Below are 20,778 nucleotides of genomic sequence, written 5' to 3'. Positions count from 1 at the left end.
ATAGCTTGCGTATATCTTGAAGCGTCTGCCAGATCAGTTCTTTCATCGTCTTCGTGACACTCTCCCATGGGCCAAACGAACCTGTGATCACCCCGGCGGCTCTTCTTTGTATACGTTCATTTTCCCGTTAGTACGATTTGGTGTAAGTTCCACACAACTGAGCAGTACTCCAGGAAGGGTCACACGAGTTTTTTTGTACCCAGTCTCTTTTTTAGACTGATTATATTTTCTTCGTACCCTCCACCAAAGAGCCGCACAGTCTGCAACCAGTTCAAATGGTTCAAATGGCTCTGAGCACTATGGGACTTAACATTTGAGGTCATCAGTCCCCTAGAACTTAGAACTACTTAAACCTAACTAACCTAAGGACATCACACACATCCATGCCCGAGGCAGGACTCGAACCTGCGACCGTAGCCGTTTCGCGGTTCCAGACTGAAGCGCCTAGAACCGCACGGCCACAGTATGCAACCGGGTTAACTACGACTGAGAATATGAAATCGTTCCATTTTATATCCCTACAAATTGTTACACACAAATATTTGTATGAATTGACCAATTCCAATTATGACTTTTTGATATTATTGTCAAAGAATACTGCTTTTTTGGTTTCTTAAAGTGCACAATTTCACATTTCTGATCATTTAAAGGAAGTTGCCAATCTTTGCACCAATTTGAAATCTTTTCAGGGTCTGACATCAGGTTTACTAAGGAATAGTATGAGTCAAATTGATATTTCTACAATTTCCTGTGACGCCAAATGCCAATTTCTCGGATGATTCAGTGGATCAAAATAGTATTCAGAGTCCTCACGAGTTGCCGGTTCTGTTTGCAGGCAAATCATGTTTCAAATATATTTTTTGAGTCGGTCTGACATGGGGATTGAAGGCGCTAAAAACACACGTACACGAAAATCACTACACGAACTTCAAACTCAAAATTACACTACGTGGTCACATATACACTACTGGCCGTTAACACTGCTACATCAAGAAGAAATGCAGATGATAAACGGGTATTCATTGGACAAATATATTATACTAGAACTGACATGTGATTACATTTTGACGCAGTTTGGGTGCATAGATCCTGAGAAATCAGTACCCAGAACTACCACCTCTGGCCGTTATTACGGCCTTCATACGCGTCTGCATTGAGTAAAAAAGAGAACAGATGGCGTCTACAGGTACATCTGCCCATGCAGCTTCAACACGATACCACAGTTCATCAAGAGCAGTGACTGGCGTATTATGACGAGCCAGTTGCTCGGCCACCATTGACCAGACGTTTTCAATTGGTGAGAGATCTGCAGAATTTGCTGACCAGGGCAGCAGTCGAACATTTCCTGTATCCAGAAAGGCCCGTCAATGCGTCAATGCGAACAAGAGGTGACCGAGACGTGTAACCAATGGCACCCCATAACGTCACGCCGGGTGATACGCCAGTATGGCGATGACGAATAAACGCTTCCAATGTGCGTTCACCGCGATGTCGCCAAACACGGATGCGACCATCATGACGCTGTAAACAGAACCTGGATTTATCCGAAAAAATGACGTTTTGCCATTCGTGCACCCAGGTTCGTCGTTGAGTACACCATCGCAGGCGCTCCAGTCAGTGATGCAGCGTCAAGGGTAACCGCAGCCGTTGTCTACGTGCTGATAGTCCATGCTGCTGAAAACGTCGTCGAACTGTTCGTGCAGATGGTTGTTGTCTTGCAAACGACCCCATCTGTTGACTCAGGGATTGAGACGTGGCTGCACGATCCGTTACAGCCATTCAGATAAGTTGCCTTTCATCTCGACTGCTAGTGATACGAGGCCGTTGGGATCCTGCACGGTGTTCCGTATTAGCCTCCTGAACCCACCGATTCCATATTCTGCTAACAGTCATTGGATCTCGACCAAGCGCGAGCAGCAATGTCGCGATACGATAAACCGCAATCGCGATAGGCTACAATCCGACCTTATCAAAGTCGGAAACGTGATAGTACGCATTTATCCTCATTACACGAGGCATCAGAACAACGCTTCACCAGGGAACGCCGGTCAATTGCTGTTTGTGTATGAGAAATCGATTTGCAACTTTCCTCATGTCAGCACGTTGTAGGTGTCGCCACCGACGCCGACCTTGTGTGAATGCCCTGAAAAGCTAATCATGTTGCATATCACAGCATCTTCTTCCTGTCGGATAATTTCGCGTCTGTAGCACGATATCTTCGTGGTGTAGTAATTTTAGTGCCAGTAGTGTAAATTAAAGATTGCGTTTTAATCATTGGTTGCATATCTGGACTTCGATTTTTGCATGGCAGAAATCTCGTAAATTATCGTTTTTATAATTGTTTTAAATAATTAATATTAATTTTAACACTATCTCTTGGACTAATCAGATTACCTGTTTCGTGGTATTTAGACCTTGTAGATCCACTGCAATGCTTATTTTACTTCAGAATGCTTTTCAAACAAAACTTTGCTAAGTTGGGCACTGCTCAGATGTCAGGTTTTGTAGGATAAGTCGATGGAAACTGCCCTCACAAAACCTTTTATGTCATCTGACTTCAGAACATGTTAGTAAAGTAGGATATTCTTTATAACAGAAAAACCAAATACGAAATACCTGCAGCCGCTAGCACCCAGTCAAGTAGCTCCTCAATTGGCGTACGGGGCTGAGTCTAGACCTCCCACGAAGGAAAAGTCCGTGGCTATACTGCGAATCGAACCCGGGTCCTCCGTATGGCAGTCAGCCGTGCTGGCGACTCAGAAATGGAGGCGGACTATGTTATATACCAACTCATACCACACGAAAATTTAGATTGTGGTGAACAAGGAACTTTCCTCGTGAAGCAGTAGATTTGGAGTTTGTCTAGCATGAAGACAAGCAATAGGAACTGTTGCCTTATGCTAGCGTGCATTATACTGTTGAAATGTAAGCCCAACGTGGCTTGCCATGAAGGACAACTAAACGGGACGCAGAATATCGTCAATATACCGCTGTGCTGTAAGCGTGCCGCTGGTGACAACCAAAGGAGTACTGCTGTGAGAAGAAATGGCGTCCCAGACCATCATTCCCGATTGTCGGGCCGTAAGGCGGACGACAGACAGGTTGGTATCCCATTGCTATCCGAAACATCTCCGGGCACGTCTGTCATTGACTGCAGTAGAATTATCTTCAGCGATGAGTCTCGTTTCGAAATGAGCCCCGATGACCAGCAAAAATGTTCTATTCTTCATACTTGGCAAATTCTACCTTGACCATCAAGGTCACCGAATCTCTCCCCAATTGAGAACGTTTGGAACATTATACGCACGGCCCTTCAACCAGCTCAGTATTTTGACGATCTAACGCGCCAGTTGGACAGAATTTGGTATGATATCCTTCAGAAGGACATCCAACACCTCTCTCAATCAATGCCACATGGAATAACTGTTTGCATAAGGGCCAGAGGTGGGCCAAGGCATTACTGACTTGCTCAATTTGTGGAGGTCTTCCTCTTTAATAAATCCAGTCGTTCTGAAGCTGCAATGCTTTGTGCATGTACATCACATCTCCCGATTTCCGTTCCTTTCGGATAATTCCTTCGTGGTTCGTCACTCTTCTTTTTTTGTAGTGTGAGCTCATCAGTCCCCTAGAATTCGGAACTACTTAAACCTAACTAACCTGAGAACATCACAAACATCCATGCCCGAGGCAGGATTCGAACCTGCGACCGTAGCGGTCGCGCGGTTCCAGACTGTAGCGCCTAGAACCGCTCGGCTACCACGGCCGGCTGTAAAGCTTTCCTCGATTCGCGTCTTTCTTGTTACGTTTCGCTGAGCATGTCTGTGACACTCTCACGCTGACTAAACAAATTGAAGGCGCATCGTCTAATTCTTATTTAAACTTCCTGTCGCCCATACATTTATTCGGGACTCAGACTCTCCTGAGACAAGAGGAATATGATACTGTCGACTTTGGTTAGTGGCGTAATGTTAATAGCTACTATGAGTACGCTCTCTGGTGCACGTTTTGGACTGAATATCCTTATGATTCTATTTCTTGTCATACTTTCGATGGTTTCAAGATATTTAAGCTCTAGGTGTATTAGTCTCCCTTGGTCTCCCTCTACAATTTTTGCGACCCACACTTCCCTCCATTCCCAAATTAAATATTCCTTTACGCCTAAGGATATATCGTCTCAACTTATCTTTTCTTTCAGGCCATAAACGTATTCGGCGTCTCTTCATTTGTTGTTGGACATACTCTTTAATCTTCAGCACTCTTCTGTAACCCCATATTTAAAAAAGCATAGCTTCTATTTTCTTCTTGACGGTACTCTTTATCGCCTACGTTTCATTTCCTCATACACATTGCTTTTAAGGTGTTTTCGAGCGTTCACTGTTTCATTAGAAGTTGCTTCATATTACTAGTTCCTCTTGAAATGTGTCTGCTCTCTCTAATTTTACACCTAACATTTTTATAGGTTTGTCAGCTACTTAGCTAACCTTCGCCTCAATCCTCGTTAGCTCTGTACACTTCTAGTATATGTTGTGACCCTTGTTTCGTTGGTTTACGGAACGTAAATCGACTTCTGTTTTATACCGCTTCTGGCCCCAATGGTTATCGTTCTTAAAGCTTCATCACGATCAGTGAACGTTGTATCGTTGCGAACATTTTCCAAAAGTTATACATATATAATAAAAAGTTTTGCATCACCCCGGCTCTCAGAACTTCTGAAGATAGACGTTGACTGTGGGTATTGTATCACAGACACAGTCCCTTTCACTGTTCAGAGATGTCACTAAACCCGCCCAAAGATGTTAACAACATGAATGAGCAGCGCCTATTAGACGGAGGGGGTGTGACAGCCGATCAATTCCAGACATTCCACCAGGAGGGTGGTACACGGCTCGTGTTGTCTCTGTAGTTTAACCATGCCTAGACTGTCAATACTGCGGTTCGATCGCGTCCGTATTGTTACTCTGTGCCAGGAAGGGCTCTCAACAAGAGAAATGTCCAGACGTCTCGGAGTGAACCAAAGCGATGTTGATCGGACGTGGAGGAGATACAGAGAGACAGGAACTGTCGATGACATGCTCTGGCCGCCCAAGGGCTACTACTGCAGTGGATGACAGCTGGCAACGGATTACCGCTCGGAGTTACCCTGACAGCAACGCCATCATGTTGAATAATGCTTTTCGTGCAGCCACAGGACGTCGTGTTACGACTCAAACTGTGCGCAATAGGCTGCATGATGCGCAACTTAACTCTCGACGTACATGGCGAGATCTATCTTTGCAGCTCGGTACAGATAGGCCCAACAACGTGCCGAATGGACCGCTCAGGATTGGCATCACTTTCTCTTCGCCGATGAGTGTCACATATGCTTTCAACCAGACATACGTCGGATGCGTGTTTGGAGGCAACCCGGTTAAGCTGAACGCGTTAGACACACTGTCCAGCGAGTGCAGCAAGGTGGAGGTTCCCTGTAGTTTTGCGGTGGCATTATGTGTGGCCGACGCACGCCACTGATGGTAATGGAAGGCGCCGTAACTGCTGTACGATACGTGAATGCCACTCTCCGACCGATAGTGCAACCATATCGGCACCATATTGGCGAGGCATTCGTCTTCATGGACGACTATTCGCGCCCCCATCGTACACATCTTGTAAATGACTTTCTTCAGGATAACGACACCCCTCGACTAGAGTGGCCAGTATGTTCTCCAGAGATGAACCTTATCGAATATGCCTGAGATAGATTGAAAGGGCTGTTTATGGACGACGTGACACACCAACCACTTGAGGGATCTACGCCGAATCGCCGTTGAAGAGTGGCACAATCTGGACAAACAGTGCCTTGATGAACTTTGGATAGTATGCCACGACGAATATAGGCATGCATCAATGCTAGAGAACGTGCTACTGGGTATTAGAGGTACCGGTGTGTACAGCAATCTGGACCACTACCTCTGAAGGTCTGGCTGTGTGGTAGTGCAACATGCATTGTGTGGTTTTCATGAGCAATAAAAAGGGCAGAAATGATGTTTATGTTGATCTCTATTCCAATTTTCTGTACAGGTTCCGAAACTCTGGGAACTGAGCAGACGCAAAACATTTTGATGTGTGTAAACATATTAAACTTAGTTAGGTTTAAAAGCATTTGTTTTTCTGAAATCTGGGAACGGTACTATTAGAATGTATTGCGGTAAATTTTGAACATTATGATACATATGAATTTGTATCTTCCACGTCAACTGCTAGACAGATGTTTTTATGTATCCAGCCATATAACGATTGTATCTCTGTACAGAATATTTCGACTACTGACTTAATCGTCTTTTTCAGCTATCAATCACGGGTCCTAAAGAAACGACTAAGTCAGCAGTTGAAACATTGTGGATATAAACTGAGTCGTTGTATCCACCTGAACACTGCAATGTATACCGTCTACAAACATAATAGAGAAACCTCTGCAACTATTGTGTGGTTACATATCCTGTAACTGTTACATCATAACGGTAAATATATGTAACTGTCAATAGAAGTTTCCACGATACTATTCAGTCGTTTAAGAGATTCGCGCGCACAATGCCTTTGGATTTTGGATTTTCTGCGACGAATGCGACACCTTGGTTTCCGTTAAATTTATTCTGCACTAACGTCTGTGAAAATTGCAACATCCAGAAAGAATAGCTAACATTGGTTGAGAACGATGTGATGTGTGGAACAGTATACCAGTAATAAGAAATTAAGAATGCAGGGAGTTGGCATCCTTCGTTGTGCGAGCGAGAGGCCATGAGCCGTAAACGTGAAATAAATTTCCAGTATACATCGTTGACAACAAAAGATGGCTTAGCAAATGAACTATACATCTCAAAGATCAGTTTGCTTTCTCGAGAAACATAGGATAAAGCGAGATACTGACTATGACTCATCTGAAAACATTTACTGAAAAAGTGCAAACCTACGTTTGTGGAATTTGTAGATTTACAGAAACATTTGACATTGTTAACTGGGACAGGCACTTGCAAATTCTAAAGGTACTACTAATACTACTACTACTACTACTACTACTACTACGTGATCAGGCCCAGTGGACCGCACGCATCTACAAGTTTCCTCCTCCACTGAATTTTGTCCATTGCTGCTTTCCGCCATCCGCTCACATCTATTGACACTTGGTTTAAATCTTTATGGAGTCAATCCCTCCAACGCTTCTTGGGTCTCCCTGGTGGTCTCTTTCCTGTAGGTGTGAAATCCAGGAGTTTCCGAGGCCATCTTGTGATACTCCATCCGGGCCACATGCCCGGCCATATGCATTCGTTTGGCTTTGATAGTTCCTGCTATGTTGGGCTGCTGGTATAGTTCCTCAAGCTCTTGGTTGTATCTGATCCTCCATTCCCCTGTATCTGCATCCAGAACCGGACTGAAGATCTTCCGAAGCACTTTTCTCTCAAAAACAAGGAGATTATGGAAGTCCTGTTTCCGGATAGTCCATGTTTAACAGCCATATAGAACAACAGGCTAGATCAGGGTTTTGTACAGATGAATCTTGAACTGTCTGGAAAGATATTTGGAGCGAAGCAGTTGTGCTAGGCTGTGGTAAGATCGGTTTCCTGCTTGTATTCTGGTATTGATCTCTGCAACTTTAGCTATCGAATGAATGAAAAGGAGGTAACAGTAGATAAGGCAGCGAGACAGGGTTGTAGCTCATTCCTCACATTATTCAGTCAGTACAACGATCGACTAGTAAACGATACCAAAACAGAGGTATGGAAAGGGAATTGAAGGTCAGGCAGATGAAGTAAAAGCTTTGAGGTTGCCGATGACATTGCAAATCCGTGAGTGGCGGCAATCGTCTTGGATGATCCGCTGCACAGAGTGGATAATATCTTAAAAGGAGGTTATGAGATGCCCATCAACTAAATTAAAACAAGGATAATGGACTACAGTCAAAAGAAATATAGAGATGCTAGATTATAAAACCGGTTAGTAAATGTTGCAGGTGGCTTTTTCCGTTAAAACAGGAAAAATAACTGACGATGGCCGAAGTTGAGACAAAATGAAATTCAGACTGACAGTATCAAGAAATGTGTTTCAAAGTAAATAGAATGTTTTAAATGTTAGAAAATCTTTTCTGAATATATTTCTGTGGAGTATAGCCTTGCACTGAAGTGAAACGCAGAAGATAAACAGTACAGATACAAAAGGAATAAATGCTCCTGAAAGGTGATGTACAGCAAAAGATTGAAGGTTAGATAAGTAGATCGAATAACTAAGGAAGAGATATTTGTCACACTGGGTAGAAAACACTTGACTAAAACAGAACACGAATTATAGGACCATCTTGAGGCATCATGTTATAGTCAGTTTGGTAGAAGGTTGAAGTTTGTGGGTAGAGGGGAGGGGGAGAGGAGAAGAGGCGTAACAGTATGCAAATATGAAGAGCCTTGCACAGAATAGAGTACTGTGAAGAGCTGCATCATACCATTCCTTGCATTGAAGACCACTGTAACTACACATCTTACTTTAGGGCGTCATTGAATACTTGTACATTTTCGACTCGAACGTACTGAGAACAATGTGAACGGAGTTCTCTACGTTAAGCAGTGTTTAATCACCACGGTACTGCCACTTCTTCAGGCAAATCCACAATGACCTGCCGAATGTGACGAGCGGTGTCTGTATCTTATTCAAAGAATGACGAGTATCATTGCTTCTCTGACCTGCTCGTCCACCTCTACGCCGCTCATCGGAGAGAGCCGTGACTGGACGGTAGCTGCACGGCTTTCCAGCTAACATTGATAATTCTTTTTGGACACAAATTTCGTGGCGGGAAATTTCGTAGGAACATATCCGGCTCTGTATAGTTCCATGGCACGACAATTAGAGGCTGTCTCGATTTCGTGTACAATTCTGTAATGCTAATAATGTATATATTGTCATGTACATAATCTGTGGTATAAAGTTTCACTCGCATTTTCCTTGTTGATGCTGCAATTTTCACAAACTTTAGTGTACAAACACTGTTGTTTATTTTTCGTTTCAGGCTGAATCAAAGGATACCAAAAGAAGAATTACATACACAGATAACAAGGTATATCGTATTTACCCGGATCTTAAAAAAATTTTGTTCTATGTAACACATTTATTTGTAAAGTACGATTCTTAATTAGTAGCAACACTCATATCAGTCATCATCTTGCAGCGGGTATGAGCGGAGAAGACTTCCGGACAAGTGGCCATCAGTTAGTGGATTTAATTTGTCAGTATGTCCAAGACGTCAGCACTAAGGCAATACATCCATTTGTTATGCCTGGTTTCCTGATCAAGGAACTGCCTGCCAATGCTCCGAAGGACGGCGAAGAATGGGCTGACATTATGGAGGACGTCGAGGACAAGATAATCCCTGGGGTGAGTATGGTCTCGCCTTGGCTCTACTGTTATTTTTTAAGTGTAGATATTACCAAGGGCTCTGCACCCTTTGTCTGGAGGTAGCGTCTTTGATTAGTAATTAGCCCTCGATACCGGGTTCTAAGCCCGCTACGACTTAAACTGTGATTAATAATCAGCATTGTCAGCTGAAGACTTCCGGCTTAAGAAGTCACCCTCATTCTGCCAACAGCCTTGTCAAAGAGGGCGGAGGAACGGATAGAGGTTCAGCACACTCTCTTATCCTTGGGGTGAGGAACTGCCACTAAAGGTGGAAGAATCAACACTGATCAATGGGACGAGGATGTAGAAGGCAATGGAAACCATTGCATTAGACACATAAAGTGTATCCACAGGACATGTGCCGTGTAACTGAAAAAGTGTCATGATGCCAATAGAGAATTGGCAAAAGATTCCGGAATAGTCCCCCAATGCGGAAGAAGACTGACAAGGGGAAGATGCAATGAGAAAAACATTGAATAACCAACGAAAGGATAACGTTTACTAGTCGGGGCGTGGATGTCGAAAGCTTGAACGTGGTAGAGAAGCTATAAAATCTGAAAATTGAAATGCAAAGGCTCAATCTAGATATAGTGGGGATCAGTGAAGTGAAATGGAAAGAGGACAAGGATTTCTGATCAAATGAGTATGGGCAATATCAACAGTAGCAGAAAATGGTGTAACTGGCCTAATATTCGTTACGAATAGGAAGGTAGGGCAGAGAATATGTTACTGTGAACAGTTCAGTGGTAGGGCTGTTCTTATCAGAATCGACTGCAAACCAACATCGACAACGATAGTTCAGGTGTACATGCCGACCTTGCAAGCTGGAGATGAAGAAATAGAGAAAGTATATGACGATGTTCAGAAGGTAATACAGTACGTAAAGGGATATGAAACGCTAATAGTCATGGGGGACTGTAATGCAGTTGTAGAGGAAGGAGTAGCAGAAATGATTACAGGAGAATATGGGCTTGGGTCAACGGATGAAAGGAGAGAGACTAATTGAGTTTTGTAATCAATTTCAACGAGCAATAGCGAATACTCTGATCAAGAATCACAAGAGGAGGAAGTATACTTGGAAAAGACCATGGGATACGGGAAGATTTCAGTTATATTACATCATGGGCAGGCAGAGATTCCGAAATCAGATACTGGATTGTTAGGCGCACCCAGGAGCAGATACAGACTCAAATCCCAAAGTAGTAGTGATGAAGAACAGGCTGAAGTTCAAGAGATTACTCAAGAAGAATTAATATCCACAGAAGTGGCATAGGAAAGTACTAAGGAATGACGAGATACGCTTGGGGATCTCTAAGGCTATTGATGCAGCAATAAGGAATATCTCAGTAGGTCGTACAGTTGAAGAGGACTGGACATCTCCAAAAAGAACAATCACAGAAGTTGTAAAGAAAAACATATGTACAAGGAAGGTAACTGCGAAGAATCCATGTGTAAGAGAAGATATACTTCAATCGATCGATGAAAGAAGGAAGTACAAAAATGTTCAGGGAAACGCAGGAATACAGAAATATAAGTCGCTGAGGAATGAAACACATAGCAAGTGCAGAAAATCTAATACGAAATGACTGCATGAAAAATGTGAAGAACTCGGAAAAGAAATGATTGTCGGAAGATTGTTGTTGTTGTTGTGGTCTTCAGTCCTGAGACTAGTTTTAATGCAGCTCTCCATGCTACTCTATCCTGTGCAAGCTTCTTCATCTCCCAGTACCTACTGCAACCTACATCCTTCTGAATCTGCTTAGTGTATTCATCTCTTGGTCTCCCTCTAAGATTTTTACCCTCCGCGCTGCCCTCCAATACTAAATTGGTGATCCCTCGATGTCTCAGAACATGTCCTACCAACCGATCCCTCCTTCTAGTGTAGTTGTGCCACAAGCACCTCTTCTCCCCAATTTTGTTCAATACCACCTCATTAGTTATGTGATCTACCCATCTAATCTTCCGCATTCTTCTGTAGCACCACATTTCGAAAGCTTCTATTCTCTTCTTGTCTAAACTATTTATCGTCCACATTTCACTTCCATACATGACTACACTCCATACAAATACTTTCAGAAACGGCTTCCTGACACTTACTCTATAATCGATTTTTCTTCTTCAGAAACGCTTTCCTCGCCATTGCCAGTCTACATTTTATATCCTCTCCACTTCGACCATCATCAGTTATTTGGCTTCCCAAATAGCAAAACTCCTTTACTACTTTAAGTGTCTCATTTCCTAATCTAATCCCCTCAGCATCACGAGACTTAATTCGACAACATTCCATTATCCTCGTTTTGCTTTTGTTGATGTTCATCTTACACCCTCCTTTCAAGACAGTGTCCATTCCGTTCAACTGCTCTTCCAAGTCCCTTGCTGTCTCTGACAGAGTTACAATGTCATCAGTAAACCTCAAAGTTTTTATTTCTTCTCCATGGATTTTAATACCTACTCCGAACTTTTCTTTTGTTTCCTTTATTGCTTGCTCAATATACAGATTGAATAACATCGGGAATAGGCTACAATCCTGTCTCACTCCCTTCCCAACCACTGGTTCCGCTTCATAACCCTAGACTCTTATAACTGCAATCTGCTTTCTGTACAAATTGTAAATAGCCTTTCGTTCCCTGTGTTTTACCCCTGCCTCCTTCAGAATTTGAAAGAGAGTATTCCAGTCAACATTGTCAAAAGCTTTCTATAAGTCTAGAAATGCTAGAACCGTAGGTTTGCCTTTCCTTAATCTTTCTTCTAAGGTAAGTCGTAGGGTCAGTATTGCCTCATGTGTTCCAACACTTCTGCGGAATCCAAACTGATCTTCCTCGAGGTCGGCTTCTACCAGTTTTTCCATTAGTCTGTAAATAATTCGTGTTAGTATTTTGCAGCTGTGACTTATTCCGTAATTTTCACACCTGTCAACACTTGATTTCTTTGGGATTGGAATTATTATATTCTTCTTGAAGTCTAAGGGAATTTCGCCTGTTTCATACATCTTGCTCAACAGTCGGTAGAGTTTTGTCAGGACTGGCTCTCCCAAGTCTGTCAGTAGTTCTAATGGAATGTTGTCTACTCCGGGGCCCTTGTTTCGACTCAGGTCTTTCAGTGCTCTGTCAAACTCTTCACGCAATATCATATCTCCCATTTCATATGCATGTACATCCTCTTCCATTTCCATAATATTGTCCTCAAGTACATCGCCCTTGTATAGACCCTCTATGTACTCCTTCCATCTTTCTGCTTTCCCTTCTTTCCTTAGAACTGGGTTTCCATCTGAGATCTTGATATTCAAACAAGTGGTTCTCTTTTCTCCAAAGGTCTCTTTAATTTTCCTGTAGGTAGTATCTATCTTACCCCTAATGAGATAAGCCTCTACATCCTTACATTTGTCCTCTAGCCATCCCTGCTTAGCCATTTTGCACTTCCTGTCGATATCATTTTTGAGACGTTTGTATTCCTTTTTGCCTGCTTCATTTACTGCATTTTTATATTTCCTCCTTTCATCAGTTAAATTCAATATTTCTTCTGTTACCCAAGGGTTTCTTTAGCCCTCTTCTTTTTACCTATTTGATCCTCTGTTGCCTTCACTATACCATCCCTCAAAGCTACCCATTCTTCTTCTACTGTATTTCTTTCCCACATTCCTGACAATTGTTCCCTTATGCTCTCCCTGAAACTCTGTACAACCTCTGGTTCTTTCAGTGTATCCAGGTCCCATCTCCTTAAATTCCCACCTTTTTTGCAGTTTCTTCAGTTTTAACCTACAGTTCATAACCAGTAGATTGTGGTCAGAGTCCGCATCTGCCCCTGGAAATGTCTTACAATTTAAAACCTGGTTCCTAAATCTCTGTCTTACCATTATACAATCTATCTGATGCATTTTAGTATCTCCAGGGTTCTTCCATGTGTACAACCTTCTTTTGTGATTCTTGAACCAAGTGTTAGCTATGCTTAAGTTACGCTCTGCACAAAATTCTACCAGGCAGCTTTCTCTTTCATTCCTTAGCCCCAATCCATATTCACCCACTATGTTTCCTTCTCTCCCTTTTCCTATTCTCGAATTCCAGTCACCTATGACTATTAAATTTTCGTCTCCCTTCACTACCTGAATAATTTCTTTTTTCTCATCATACATTTCATCAATTTCTTCATCATCTGCAGAGCTAGTTGGCATATAAACTTGTACTACTGTAGTCGGCGTGGGCTTCGTGTCTATCTCGGCCACAATAATGCGTTCACTATGCTGTTTGTAGTAGCTTACCCGTACTCCTATTTTTTTTTTAATTCATTATTAAACCTACTCCTGCACTACCCCTATTTGACTTTGTATTTATAACCCTGTATGCACCTGACCAGAAGTCTTGTTCCTCCTGCCACCGAACTTCACTAATTCCCACTATATCTAACTTTAACCTATCCTATTCCCTTTTTAAATTTTCTAACCTACCTGCCCGATTAAGGGATCTGACATTCCACCCTCCGATCCGTAGAACGCCAGTTTTCTTTCTCCTGATAACAACGTTCTTAGTATATAGGAAAGTCAAAACGACCTTCGGTGAAATTAAAAGTAAGGGTGGTAACATTAAGGGTGCAATGGAAATTCCACTGTTAAATGCAGAGGAGAGAGTGGATAGGTGGAAAAAGTGCTCTGAAGGCCTCTATGAGGTGGAAGATTTGTCTGGTGTGATAGAAGAAGAAACTGGAGTGGATTTAGAAGAGATAGAGGATCCAGTATTAGAATCAGAATTTAAGAGAACTTTGGAGGACTTAAAATCAAATAAGGCGGACGAGGTAGATGACATTCCTTTACAATTTCTAAAATCATTGGGGGCAGTGGCAACAAATCACGTTGGCCAGACTCCTGGCGACATACCACCTGATTTTCGGAAATATGTTATTCACACAATTCAGAAGACTGAAAGAGATGCAAAAATTATCACACAATAAGCTTAACAGTTCATGCATCCATTTTGCTGCCAAGAATAATATTCAGAAAAATGGAAAAGAAAATTCAGGATGTGTCAGTTTGGCTTTAGGAAAGGTAGAGGCCCGAGAGACGCAATTCTGAGGTTCAGTTGATAAGCAAGACTAAAGAAAAAATCAAGACACGTTCATAGGATATGTCAACATGGAAAAAGAGTTCGAAAATTCAAATGGTGCAATATGCTAGAAATTATGAGAAAAATAGGGAATAATAAGACTGGACGACCAAACACGAAGTGGGCGGATTGAAAAGGGTGTAAGACAGAGATGTAGTCTTTCGCCCCTACTGTTCAATCTGTACATCGAAGAAGCGATGATGGAAATAAGAAAGGTTCAGGAGCGGAATTATAATTAAAGGTGAAAGCATATCAATTATACGATTCGCTGATGACATTGCTATCCCGAGTGAAAGTAAAGAAGAATTACACGATCTACTAAATGGAATGAACAGTCTCATGAGTACAGAATATAGACTGAATCTAAATCGAAGAAAACGAAAGTAATGAGAAGTAGCATCAGGATTGATGGTCACAAAGTACACTACTGGCCATTAAAATTACTACACCACAAAGATATCGTGCTACAGACGGGAAATTTAAACGACAGGAAGAAGATGCTGTGATATGTAAATGATTAGCTTTTCAGAGCATTCACACAAGGTTGGCGCCGGTGGCGACACCTACAACGTGCTGACATGAGGAAAGTTTCCAAGCGATTTCTTATACACAAACAGCAGTTGACCGGCGTTGCCTGGTGAAACGTTTTGGTGATACCTCGTGTAAGGAGGAAAAATGCGTACCATCACGTTTCCGACTTTGATATAGGTCGTATTGTAGCTTATCGCGATTGCAGTTTATCGTGTCGCGACATTGCTGCTCGCGGTTGGTCGAGATCCAATGACTGTTAGCAGAATATGGAATCGGCGGGTTCAGGAGGGTAATACGGAACGCCGTGTTGGATCCCAACGGCCTCGTATCACTAGCAGTCGAGATGGCAGGCAACTTATCCGAATGGCTGTAAAGGATCGTGCAGCCACGTCTCAATCCCTGAGTCAACAGATGGGGTCGTTTGCAAGACAACAACCATCTGCACGAACAGTTCGACGACGTTTTCAGCAGCATGGACTATCAGCACGTAGACAACGGCTGCGGTTACCCTTGACGCTGCATCACTGACTGGAGCGCCTGCGATGGTGTACTCAACGATGAACCTGGGTGCACGAATGGCAAAACGTCATTTTTTCGGATAAATCCAGGTTCTGTTTACAGCGTCATGATGGTCGCATCCGTGTTTGGCGACATCGCGGTGAACGCACATTGGAAGCGTTTATTCGTCATCGCCATACTGACGTATCACCCGGCGTGACGTTATGGGGTGCCATTGGTTACACGTCTCGGTCACCTCTTGTTCGCATTGACGCATTGACGGGCCTTTCTGGATACAGGAAATGTTCGACTGCTGCACATTGGAAGCATTTATTCGTCATCGCCATACTGGCGTATCACCCGGCGTGACGTTATGGGGTGCCATTGGTTACACGTCTCGGTCACCTCTTGTTTGCATTGACGGCACTTTGAGCAGTGGACGTTACATTTCAGATGTGTTACGACCCGTGGCTCTATCCTTCATTTGATCCCTGCGAAACCCTACATTTCAGCAGGATAATGCACGACCGCATGTTGCAGGTCTGGTACGGGCCTTTCTGGATACAGAAAATGTTCGACTGCTGGCCTGGCCAGCACATTCTCCAGATCTCCCAACAAATGAAAACGTGTGGACAATGGTGGCCGAGCAACTGGCTCGTCACATTACACCAGTCACTACTCTTGACGAACTGTGGTATCGTGTTGCAGCTGCATGGGAGCTGTTGTACCTGTACACGCCATCCAAGCTCTGTTTGACTCAATGCCCAGGCGTATAAAAGCCGTAATTATGGCCAGAGGTGGTTGTTCTGGATACAGATTTCTCAGGATTTATGCACCCAAATTGCGTGAAAATGTACTCACATGTCAGTTCTAGTATAATATATTTGTCCAAGTTTATCATCTGTATTTCTTCTTTGTGTAGCAATTTTAATGGCCAGTAGTGTAGATGAAGTAAAGGTATATTACTACCTAGGCAGCAAAATAACTGATGACGGACGGAGCAAAGAGGCCATGAAAAGCTGACAAGCACTGGTAAAAAGGGCATTGCTGGCCAAAAGAAGTCTTCTAGTCTCAAAGGTAGGCCTTAATTAGAGGAAGAAATTTCTGAGAATGTACGTTTGGAGCACAGCACTGTATCATAATGAAACATGGACTGTGAGAAAACCGGAACAGAAGAGAATCGAAGCATTTAAGATATGGTGCTACAAAAAATGGCTCTGAGCACTATGGGACTTAACATCTGTGGTCATCAGTCCCCTAGAACTTAGAACTACTTAAACCTAACTAACCTAAGGACATCACACACATCCATGCCCGAGGCAGGATTTGAACCTGCGACCGTAGCAGCAGCGCGGTTCTGGACTGAAGCGCCTAGATCAAGCTCTTCCACAACGGCCAGCTTTAGTCCATCCTCTGGATCACTTTGCCACATTAGCAAGGTAATTTACAAGATATCGCCAGTCTCAGTTTTCTGAAATGTGTCCAAAGAATACGATTTTACTGTTCGTAGTGCACAATTTATTTATAGAAACTCAAAAATTAGGTAACTGGTTTTTATTTTACCTACGTAACAAAATTTGTGTGCCATTCTGATAAATATTACATCTACTTTTATTCCGAAATAGTTCTTTTTGCTGACAACGAAAGCGTTCATGCGTACCATAATGTTCCAGATCCTCTGCGGTATATTCTAACAGTATCGTCGGCAAAGTTCAATAAAACATACGCAACATTATTAAGCGATTCTCTAATAATGTACAGTCACTAAATTGAAAAAAGATACAATACATTCATCTCTGCACTGCACAAGACTTAACCTCCGGTTTTAAGAGTCGCATTAGAAGAGAAGTCAATAAAGAGGATGAAGTTCACAAAATGTTTAGATGTGAATATTGATAATAACTCTAACTGGAATCACATGTAGCACACTTTCCCCATAGACGAAATTTTGCGTCTTTTGAATTCCAGTATCTGGCTTCAGTGATGAAAGTTCCTAAAAGTCATTTTGTTGTTTTCATTTCTGTCCTATGCTGTAATATTTCTACTGATAATTGGATCGCTTCCAAATGTGTTTCGGAGAAGCAGGAGAACTTCACGAGCGATGTGCGTTGGGGCCCCATCTTGCATGAAAACTGTTGAGTTCAATGCGTCTCTCTCCTATAGGGCGGGTATGGCATGTTGGCGAAGCATATCACAGTAACGCTGGCCATTCACACTCCGCGTCTTTGGTCCTTGAGCGCCAATCCATTCAAAAAAGAATGGGCCAATGATGAACGTAGCTGTGAAGCCATACCATACGTTAATACCTTCACCATAGGGAGGAACTTCATGGACAGTGACTGGAGGTGAATATCCCCACACTCGGCGATTCTGTGTGTTCATCTCACGCGTCGGAGACAAATGAGCTTCGTTTGTCCAGTAGATCGTCCAGGGCCAACCCTCGTCAACATCAGTCCTTGCGAGAAAGTGGAGATCGGAAGTCCAAACGTTGTTGTGCGTCCTGTGGTGCAAGCTGCTGTACGATATGGATCTTGTACGGATATCATCTGAGAATGATTTGAAGCACCTTCCGTACAATGAACCACGGGATGTTCAACAGTTGTGACACAGCACGCGCGCAGTGTTGCCTGCTATAGCAACAGCGATTTCATCAATCACCTGTGGTACAACCGGTTGTCGGCCTCTTCCCGGAGCGACGACCAGTTCTCCAGTTCATTCGAACATCTTCATCATGCCCCGCACAGCTGGTGGAGAAAGATGACCCTTCCGTAATCCTTTCAGCCGGCAATATTCTCGAAATGCAGCTACAGCATTACTGTTGTTTTGATAATAGAACTTCACAAATAACGTTCTCCTCCTTTCGTCCAAGCTCATGTTGACACGTCAGCATGTGCACTGCGACTGGTCAGATATGTGAAACCGTGAATCACGATGACTTTTTCATAGCACCAGGTGTCCACAGTTGGAACTGCATGGTAGCGCTGTGGTGCATGGATTCATGGTCCCCATAATATAGACATTAATGCTATGAAATTTGGTATTCGTACAGTAATTAGTTTCTGTGTTAGAACGTGCTAATAGGGAAAGTTTAATTGTAGCCACCCAATATAAGATAACATGCATTTGCATGAATGGGTTCACGTTTTTGTACAGAAAGAAAGGAATCGAATATAAGCACCAACTACAGATGTAAACTAAATACAACATGTTGCTTGGTATGATAAGAAGCAAAACACTCAGCTCACAGTACCACAATACTTTTCTCGCACTGGGTGAAGGGTGATGTACTACTGTTTATTCCAAGCACCCAAGACATCGTCCTCATTTGAGCTCCTGCATTTCACAATCAGGTGGTTCATTCCATTAAACTGGGCCTCATCGACTACAGTATTGGAGTGCTGGATTCGTCCAAGTTCTTTTGGGTGGCTTGCATACCTCCTCGAGTATAGGCTCGTACCTGGACAACTGCTCATCGAAAATGTAAATGAGTGATTTTATTACCATTTTTATGCTAGAGTATCCGGGCATTGTGTGCAATAACTTCCAGTAACCAACTGAAAAGAGCCCAGAACAATTTCCCATTATAGATATTTATCCAGTACTGATTTACATGTTGATCCATTAGATCAGTTCCACCCATGTGTTTGTTGTACTCTGTAAGGATGGATGGTCGAGGAACTTCAAGATGCTTCCTTGAGTGCTGAAGATATCTTTTAATATTAGTTATTGGATTCACGCCAATTGTATTTGATGTTGCAGAAACAAAGTAATCGTCTTGCTAATTACACAGAAACAGACCAATTTCTTCTTTTCTTTTCTGTGTGGTAAAATGAGTAGTATCTCTACCATTTCGCTCTTTCCTTCTTCGTTGGATGGGAGCAGTTTTGGGGATACAGTTTTCTCTCACCCTCCATTTCCCCAAATAAAATATTAGAATAATTCATACAAATTTTTAAAATGATGTCATTAGTACTTAGCGCTACTTTAATGATTACTTTATGGTTTTTTTGGGGTTATCCCTACTTCTCCAACTATTGTGTACATAGTTCCGCATAGTGAACGCGTACACAACTTTCCCACTAGAGCGCGCCCCGCTAAGCACAACAGCACAGGTGCAGCACTCGTCCATCTCTGCACTACGAGATGGTGCGGCCTTAGAGACGGATCAAATTCTGCTTCCGCCGATCCACGTATTAATATGTAACACAGCCAATGAGATTGCTGCTAAGGTAGAACCTTTTCTCCACATGGATCACACTCACGCAGTGATACTTGAACACGCGAGGTATTATAACAAGTGTACAGACCTCCGATCAGTCAGCCTGCATTTGTCTGCATTTGTCTGTACCAGTCTATAGACAAGTTTCAGTTTGCGCCTAATAAGATTGTCATATTCCTGTACATAGCCATGAAGATAAACGTATAGACACTTTGTCAAGTATCAGAGATATATCTGAGAATAAGATTAACGTACCAATACCAAAGGAACTTCAGATTGTCGATTGTAAATGGCATCCAGAAACAAGTTAAGTAATTGTTAGGCTTGTTATTATTTTAATAAAAGTGTGTGAAAATTAATCAAGTTGGTCACCCTCAATCTGCTACTCTAAGCGTGCAAGTGGCATTTCTATCATCTGACCTAACGGCAGAAGATAAACACGCCACGATAAGACCACGAGACATATTGCTGACACTCGCCTACTTCGTTAGAGCGACAATTCAAGTAATCTGATGGTGTGTGTACCGAAGGTCTTACAGTACACACACCACACCAACAATGTGATGACAGTTCTTCAATGATAACTTCACACAAAAAATGACGTTAGACATATACTGTGTGAGATTATCTCACGTGAAGATATAACTCGTCAGCCTAAAATAAAGATGTTCCGGCCTAATTTTTGACAAGAGCCGGCATGAAGATGAAGAACGCAAGAGCAGAGAAGGCTGTGAGACGACGTCAGCCAATAGCAACGAGGATGGGATGACCTCGCACCTGACGACCCAAATGGGGGTTCCTCCCCACTCGTGTCTTTAGGGTGCCTAAAAGATGCTGCTTTCTCAGATATTTATACAAGAAATTAAGCAAATCACATTAATGGTTTTTATTACAATAAATCAGATTGACAATACTTAACCTTGGTTTACAAGAACGTGTCGCAAGTGATTGGCGACATGCAAACAGTCAGTGTCCTTCACTAACTATAATGTCCATGCAAGTTTTTCACATTCGCTCGTAAGT

The 20,778-nt window shown here is 42.7% G+C and overlaps 1 protein-coding gene across 1 annotated transcript in view; it reads left to right on the top strand.

The window, feature by feature from the left end:
• The window catches only part of LOC126354901 (uncharacterized), a 365,410-nt gene that overhangs the window by 165,501 nt on the left and 179,131 nt on the right, over window positions 1–20,778 (top strand). The window contains exon 9 of the mRNA XM_050004967.1: window positions 9,188–9,393. Coding sequence (XP_049860924.1) covers window positions 9,188–9,393 — 206 coding nt within the window. The remainder of the gene's footprint in view (window positions 1–9,187; window positions 9,394–20,778) is intronic.

Source organism: Schistocerca gregaria, chromosome 3, assembly GCF_023897955.1.
Source record: "Schistocerca gregaria isolate iqSchGreg1 chromosome 3, iqSchGreg1.2, whole genome shotgun sequence".
In the NCBI taxonomy this organism is placed as follows: Eukaryota; Metazoa; Arthropoda; class Insecta; order Orthoptera; family Acrididae; genus Schistocerca; species Schistocerca gregaria.
This window is presented reverse-complemented; position numbering and strand designations above follow the sequence as displayed.